The sequence below is a fragment of the Physeter macrocephalus genome, chromosome 21, assembly GCF_002837175.3.
Source record: "Physeter macrocephalus isolate SW-GA chromosome 21, ASM283717v5, whole genome shotgun sequence".
Taxonomy (NCBI): Eukaryota; Metazoa; Chordata; class Mammalia; order Artiodactyla; family Physeteridae; genus Physeter; species Physeter macrocephalus.
In genome coordinates, this window is record NC_041234.1 from 61758957 (window position 1) to 61767800 (window position 8844).

The following is an 8844-nucleotide window of genomic DNA, read 5'->3' on the forward strand; positions in this document are numbered from 1 at the left end:
TCACCTCACACCAGTTAGAATGGGCATCATCAGAAAATCTACAAACGACAAATGCTGGAGAGGGTGTGGAGAAAAGGGAACCTCTTGCACTGTTGGTGGGAATGTAAATTGATACAGCCACTATGGAGAACAGTATGGTGGTTCCTTAAAAAACTAAAAATAGAATTACCAAATGACCCAGCAATCCCACTACTGGGCATATACCCAGAGAAAACCATAATTCCAAAAGACACATGCACCCCAATGTTCATTGCAGCACTATTTACAATAGCCCATCTAGGTTGGAAGCAACCTAGATGCTTATCAACAGATGAATGGATAAAGAAGATGTGGTACATATATACAATGGAGTATTACTCAGCCATAAAAATGAATGAAATTGGGTCATTTGTAGACACGTGGATGAATCTAGAGACTGTCATACAGAGTGAAGTATGTCAGAAAGAGAAAAACAAATATTGTATATTAACGTATACATGTGGAACCTATAAAAATGGTACAGATGAACTGGTTTGCAGGGCAGAAATTTAGACACAGATATAGAGAACAAGCATATGGACACCAAGGGGGGAAAGCGGCGGGGCGTCGTGGTGGTGGTGGTGTGATGAATTGGGAGATTGGGATTGACATATTTACAAAATGTGTATAAAATGGACAATTAAAAAGAACCTGTATAAAAAAATAAATAAAATAATATTGAAAATTTTAAAAAATAATAAATAAATAAACCTTGATCTTTGGGAAAAAATGAAAAATAAGATCTAGCTGAAAATAAGTATGCATTTAGTTACATATTCCATATTTCTCCTCTCAACATTGGTATGATACTTTGATGTGTAATCACCACGCTAAACTCAATGCTATGATCATTTCTGCTTTTATCAGCTTTCCTCAGTGAAAGGTGAAAAGAAAAGCACAAAAAAGGCTATCATCAGTTTTTAATCTTTGTTCACTCATTTAACACAAAGCTACTGCGTATAATGGGTGATAGGAACCTGCCTTGGTGCTGGAGATAAAGCAGTGAGACCCTGACTTTTATTATGGGGAATTTACAATCATAAAAGGGGACCTGAGTTGGGGGGCTGGGTTCTGATCTAGTCTGTGGGATCAGGAAATAAACTTAGACATTAGACCTAAAGCATGGTTAGCTCTTAACTACACCGAAGAGTAAAGGGGATGTCAAGTGTTCCTTATAGGAAAATTGGGGGAAAAAAGGCAATCTAAAACCATAAGGAGACAAATACAAACATCTGCAGATTCCTTGATTAATATGTTAATTACACTTAGAATAAACAATTATTTGAGTCAACCTGGATTGCTTAAAAAGAAATGTATGCTGGATATGCCCAAATATAAATTCAAGTTTTTCCCCTCAAAAAATTATCCCTCACTTTATATTCAAGTCCTAACAAAACATCTCCTATTACTGGTAGGTCTCTCAATTATTTGATTTTGAATGACAAAATAGTATTTGGGAAAGATACATTAGCCTGAGTCAACTTCAATCAATGCTAACTTTAGATGTTTATAGAGACTCTTTGAGTTGATAGAATGGATATTTTAAAGAAGCAAAATTTCATAATTACTAGCAAAGATATGAATTTACAATTTTGAAGTACTGGTCGTCTCTTAAAAGAAACTTTTTAAAGATCCCATACACAATTTAGTATAGTGAGAATACTGTAGATATCGTGAATATTATAAATGCAGGTCAAATTTTTAACTGTCCCACTATTAAGGAATTAAATAGTTATGGCTCAGAATAAATTTTCCAGTATGAGAATCATACGCAGAATACAAAATGGCTGTATCTTAACCACCCGAAGATGAACAAGAAAAAGATATTCACTGGAAAACTGAGGTTCTAGTAAAATAATAATAAACAGCATAAGTAGACATCTTGCTATTTCATTTACATTCATTAAAGTAGACACATACAAGTTGTTTGAACATTTTTTCAATTTCTCACTGGGACTGAAGATAACCCAATATGTGAGAATGGACTACATTTGGGCATATAAAACATTTTAAAATAACTTACTTCTAAGTGTTAAGGAAAAACTAAGTACTTTCAGTAACTCAACTGAAGCATGTCATAGCTGGGAGGAGACTCGAAAACTACTGCAGAGTCCATCTAACTCATTCTGCAGATAAGGGAACTGGCCCAGAGAAAAGTGACTTGTGTCCACTGTCACTCATGGCACTGACAGAGTTCCATGTCTTCTTTCACTCCAGGGTTACCTGACCATTGCATGCCTTCAGAGTCGTTAGAGAATAACTGTTATGTTTGAGGTCCTTCTACAAAGATGTAAAAGAAATGAATTAAGACCTAGAGTCCCCAGTCCATCATGGAACATAGCACCACTGGCTAAATCCTGAACTTTACCTTACAGATCAGTGTTTCTTAGTGTCATCTAAGGAGCACCTACATTATATTAATTTGGGGGTGTTCCTTAAAACTGCAAATTCCCTGGCTCCACTCTAAGCTCATTATCCAATTTCACTCTCTCAGCGTGAGGCACAGAAATGTGTAGTTTTTTTAACAAGTTTACCTAATGATTCATAGGCACATTAAAATTTGAAAACTACCAAACTTTGGTCATTAGACCCTTAGCCCTCAGTTATCTGTTGCAACTGAAGTCTGCAGCAGACCACAAAGAAGAGTTCTTCTGTTCACAGTTTGTAATAAAAACTAAGTCAAAGTTAAGGTAAATGTAGCCTTTAGTTCAACAGATGTTTTTACTGTACTAACATATCGTTTTTTTTTTTTAAACAAACATGAGCCATGCAAATTCTTCATGTCACTAAAAGTAACGTGTAGGACTGGAATGAGGCCCCCAAAAGGTAAAAGAATCTAAGTAAATAAACACCAAACAAGCAATTCATTATCTGCCTTTCCATCATGGGTACATACTCATGCTTCAAAATGAATGCATAAGGAAAAATGACTCTAAGAGTCATAAAGACAACTATTCCTTCATGAACCTCCACAGAGCCCTTCACGCATCAATATATGAGTATCTTGGGCCTTCAGGGTGGATTTTTTCACTGTAGATTATCATGCTTCATTTATGTAGTACCTTTCTGTTAAACTGCTAAATGTAAATTATAAGCCTTTAAACCATGTGCCTATTTTATCTTATACTAGAGAATTACTTTTCTAAAGCAAATTCACTGTTTAACTATTACATATTCTAGTTGAATTTGTTCTCCACCATATCTTGAAATACTAGTTAGTGCACTATAACTGGCTTGTAAGAAGTTAACAGACATTTTATGCCACTTAAGACTATACAGAATTACTGTAAAATGAAAAAAAAAAAGCTTAAAATTTATATTTTTAAGCTTCCAGTTCAAGATATTAAGGTATTTTATGACCTGAAAAATACTATTTCTTTATATACCCCTAAAAACAGTCACACAAGAGATATAGGTCAGTATATGCTTAAGAACATATAACAAAAAAGAAAAATACATAGCAAATTAAATACCTCCTAAAACTTGATCCAGTTGACCCATTTAAGTTTCAATGTAAAACACAGATATTGAAGAATACTACTTATTTAGTGTAATTTAGACAACAGCATATGCTAGTAACTAAATAATAAGTCCTAGAAAAATATAGTTGAAGTATAAAAATACACAGATAAATAGATTGTGCTCAGCTTTCTTTAAAAGCAGGTACATCCTTATTTCAATCCTAAACCAGCCTGCAGACCTGATACGGTTGTAAAAGAATTTATCCTTAGATAACAGGGCAGCATAGTTTATGACAACAATCTACCTAAAAACTCATTAAAGTCTTTTCTCTTGGAGTGACATGCATTATCAGCAGAGATTAATCTGATGAGTCTTTAGGTGAGCTCCATTTTTAAAAATGCAATAACAGAGGGCTTTGTTGTCATCTGATGAAAATCAATTAGAGGAGGTAAGGCCATAAGGGAAACTAACATCACTCATCACCCACCCCCAGCAGCTGAAGTGATTTGTCTTCCAAGCTTGGATGATCAGGAGCTATAGTCATATTGTAGGGAAATTAATTTAGTTTCTATATTCTGAACTCACTTTCCTTGTTCTGGAGGATGTAAACACAAATTACTTTTAATCAAGGTTGATATGCTATTAATACCAAGGAGGATCTTTGAAGAATCATTTTTTTTAAATCGACTTTAGCATTTTTCACTTGTGCTTGGGATGTAAATATAGGAAGGTAAATTATATCATCCTCACTTTCCAGATTCTTTGTCCACGACAAGGCACTGTACCAAATGGCGAAGACAATAGATTCCACCAAACACCGCACACATCCTAGGAAGAGAATAGGAAAATGAGGATTAGAATTCTTGAGTTCAAAATTAGGGTAACATAATATTCTTTTAAATATCTAACATTTAATAAATTTAATTGGTCTTAGAGAAAAAAGATTTTGACAATTTATTACCTTTTCTATCATGGTATTAAGAATCTCTCAGAGGTAAGATTAGTAATATTTTAATGCCGCACAGGTAATAGTGCTAATAATACAACGTGGAAGCCTAGAATTGTGACCAAGCCAAAAGTGTCCCTAAGCAAAGCTCAGTTACCCCCAACACCAAACCAGCTACTGACTGAGATACATAGGCTACAAATAGCCTCAAGAGGTGATGAATGAGACACCCCCCCCCGCCCCCAACAGAAGTGACCGCAAAGAAATGTTAAGGAAGAAACAAGCAGGGAAAGCTCTGGAGATTTACCATAAAAGTAAGCAAAAACTAAACCGGGAACTGAAAACCAGAGCAGTAAGCACAAGAGTTAATGCTACAGAAGCACTAAGGAGTTTGTCTAACTCATGAATCTAAGGGCTGGGATTTTAATGCCCGCTCACATAGGGAAAAGAGAGGCCTTAGGATCCAAACAAGGCAGGGAGTAGAGAATGAGATATTCTCTAATAACATCTGGATCCTTAAAAGGACTCAGTGAAAAGGTGATCGAGGTAGAAAATCCAATGACTACAAGAGAGAGAAAACACAAGAAATTGTTTTACCTAAAGTCCTGTGTGGAAAAAGATATATATACCTCTATATTTATAACCAGTGGTCTGCTCTCACACAGGTTGGGAATTTGAAATCACACTACTACATGATCCAAGAAACCCTTAACCAATAAAACATCATTAAAGTGACTCTGGGTCAGTAGTACCCCCTGGAAACTTGGTGGAAGCAACCGCTAAAACTTTCTGGAGCAATATGACCTCAACCCAGGCCACATGAGATTGTCACAGAGTTCCCTTATGATGAGTTTATAATCTAAAATTATACAACAGATGAAGAAACACATCTTATCCTGAGTGAGAATTATTGGACACAATACACAGCAGGATTAGATTCCCAAAACACTTTACTCACATAGTAGAGCTATCAGAGATTATAAAATGGGTATGCTTAAAAGGGATGAATTAAAAACATAAGAATGATGGAAAGTCCAGGAAGAAGACTGTGGTAGGCTGAATAATGCCCCCATTACAGATGTTCACATCCTAATCCCTGGAACCTGTGGATATGTTCTCTTACACAGCAAGAGGGTCTCTAAAGATGTGATTAAATTAAGGATCTTGAGCTGGAGAGATTATCCTGGATTATCCCAGTGTGCAATGTCATCAGAAAAGTACGTTAAAAAAGGAAGCAGAAGGGTCAAAGTCGGTGAAGATTTTGAGGATGGAAACAGAGGTCACAGTGATGCTACTGCTAGAAGGGGGTCACAAGCCAAGGAATGTAGGGGCCCGTTATAAGCTGGAAAAGACAAGAAACAAATTCTCTCCTAGATCCCCAAGAAGGAAGATAGCCCTGCCTACCCATTTTAGACTTCTGACCTCCAGGACTATAAGATAATAACTTGTGTGGTTTTAAGCTAATAAGCTTGTGGTGATTTGTTATGGCAGCAATAGCAAACTAATATAAAGACCTATAAGTATATGAATATGATTATGACAGAGGTGGCATTACAGACCAATGGGGAAAGAATGGACCATTGAATAAGTGGTTTTGAGACAACTGTTTTATACCATATTCAGAATCAATCCCAGGTAGATGAAAGGTATAATATAAAAGGCAAAGCTTCTAGAATATAGGAGGATATACACTTGAGCTCAGGGGAAAGAAATATTTCTTGAATAAGATACAAAAAGCAAAATCACAGAGGAAATCTTGAAAAAAATGAGGTATTTTAAAATTATAAACATCTGGACAACAAAAGAAAATGAAAAGCCACAGACTAGGAAAGATATGTCCAAATATCTTACAAATTATTTAAAAATATCAGTTTGGATAATAATTTGGCCATGTCTAATAAAGTTGATGATGCATACACCTACAGTGCAGCAATTCTATTAGGCATAAATCTTACAAAGACTCTCAGACATGTATACAAAAGAAGACGTGTATAAAAATATTTGTTGCTGCATTTTTTTTAGATAGCAAACCATAGTGGTTATGGGGAAGGATTCTGACTGCCTGAGTTTATACCTCAGCTATCCCACCTACTGACTGTGTGACCTTGAACAAGGTATTTAGCCTCTCTGTATCCTATTTTCTTCATCTGTAGAATGAGAATAATAGTATTTATATCACAGAGGATTCTTCTGGGAATTAAATGAGTTAATATTTGTAAAGAAGCTACACAGTGCCTGTCATACAGTATTACATAAAGCATTCATTAAATAAATAAATATAGGTACTACTTGATATACATCACATGCAACCCAAATGTCCATCAAGAGGAGAATGAACAAAAGAAAATGTGGTATATTCATATGTGTAATAAAGAATTTAACCTTGCCCACAAAGACGTCCGGCCTTTGTTCTTGGCTTCTGGGAGGTGATCTCTAAGCCCTTGGAATGCCAAGCCTGAAAGAAGTGTCCTTGCTTGTGTGTGGCCCTTGGGTCACCAGACAGTCTAACAATATGACTTAGGGTGAGGGCTGGCCACACCAGAGAGTCTTAGGGTGGGGACTACTCATGCCAGAAAGACCAAAGTGTGATTTAGGGTGGAGACTTTGGAAACTGTGGTATTTCAGTTAACCTCTGGTGGGGCTGGAGACTGAGATCAGCCCCATGGGCAAATCAGTCACACCTGAGTGATGGAGCTCCAATGAAAACTCTGGACACTGAAGCTCCACTGAGCCTGCCTGGTTAGCCATCCTCTGTGCATACTGCTATACATCAATAAGAGGAGAATAACACGGGGAGAGGACAAATGAAAGCTCCACATTTGGAACCCCCCTGTACTCTATACTACACACTTCTTCCCTTGACTGATCTCAAGCTATACCCATTCCCTGTAATAAAGCATAATGGTGAGTTAACAGCTTTTAGTGAGTCGTGGGAGTCCCTCTGGTGAACTATCAAAACTGAGGGTCGTTTTGGGAATCCCCCAAACTTGCAGTTTGTGTCAGAAGTGTGGGATGTCTTGTGGGGACTACACCTTCTAACTGTACAGTTGGCTTAATCTCTCACATTGTACTACGGAATACTATAAGCAATTTAAATGAATGAACTACAGCCCCATCTATCACCAGGGATAAACGGCAAAAACATAAAAATTGAGCGATAATAGCAAGTTGGGGAAGAATATATCCAGAGTGATATCATTTATAAAAAGTTTTAAAACTTTATATGCAAAATAATATTATATATATATACACACACAATATCATTTATGGACACATGTACATGTAGTAAAAGTACACAAACATTTAAGGGAATTATGAACATGAAATTCAGGATAGTAGTTATCTCTGAGAAGGGAAAGAGTGAAAGTTACACTGAAGGTTTCAATTGCTCAGTTTCTTTAAAAAATATATTGAGAGCAAATATGGCAAAATGTTAAGATTTGGCTAAACTGTGAGTGGTTACATGGGTGGTCTTTATATTATTCTCTGTACTTCCTGAAACATCCTTAAAATACTTCATAACCAGATTATAATGAAAAATATAAATGAGTGATACAGATAAGTGACTCTCTCTAAATATGGCATAATATTCTTATTGTATTTCTAAATTCAATCATTTTAGTAGCTATAACCAAGCTAATTAAGTTAGGTAATAATTCCTTCTGGTATAGAACAATGAGGAAATCAGGGTTTTTTTCCCTTTGAAAAATTTAGACTAATACAGGAAAAGGCACACTAGAGCAAGCAAGCAAAACTTCATGTGTTCAGAAACCCTTTAGACTGCAAATTGTACCCAGGACATTAGCTACAAGATATTCTCTTCTCCTTGCTAACTTGTTCACCAGTCACATATCAAATTATGAAACAATATTTATTACCTGCGTTGGTACACCTGGTACTATTTGAGACATTGTACTCAGATTCTAAAGAGTGTTAGATGAGGTCATATTTCTGCTGGACTGTTGAGCTACATTTCTCAAGTGATATTCTGCCTCCTGTTATTGGTAAGGGAATACTGATACAGTGAAATTGATGTGATCGAGACAAACAGCCCAACTTTCACCATCAATTTCCTGATGATATTGAAGGAGATCATATGCACATGAAATGTTACTGGCCCACTAAAAATAAATAGGCTGAATTAGGTTAAGGCCCCAATGTGGACAAGCAAGTTAAAAGTGTGAACCACACAATTAGCATTCTCATTAGCCTGGGGATATCTTTTTCATGTGAATAGTAGCACCAGTGTTTCCAACTTCCTCATAAGTAGCTACAGATGAGCTGTTGCCAACTGACCTGTGGAGTTTTTCATTTCAGTCAGACTGGTGCATGTTTCTCCCTCCTCCCTCTTCTCTCTCTCTCTCTCTCTCTCTCTCTCTCTCTCTCCCTCTCTCTCTCTCTCTCTCTCTCTCTCTCTC

General features: G+C 36.4%; 1 protein-coding gene across 2 annotated transcripts in view; it reads right to left on the reverse strand.

Annotated features, from left to right (window-relative positions):
* The window catches only part of CHM (CHM Rab escort protein), a 189027-nt gene that overhangs the window by 65746 nt on the left and 114437 nt on the right, over nt 1-8844 (reverse strand). For both annotated transcript variants that reach the window (XM_024129495.3, XM_055081972.1), the window contains one exon: nt 4231-4308. In XM_024129495.3, coding sequence (XP_023985263.1) covers nt 4231-4308 — 78 coding nt within the window. The remainder of the gene's footprint in view (nt 1-4230; nt 4309-8844) is intronic.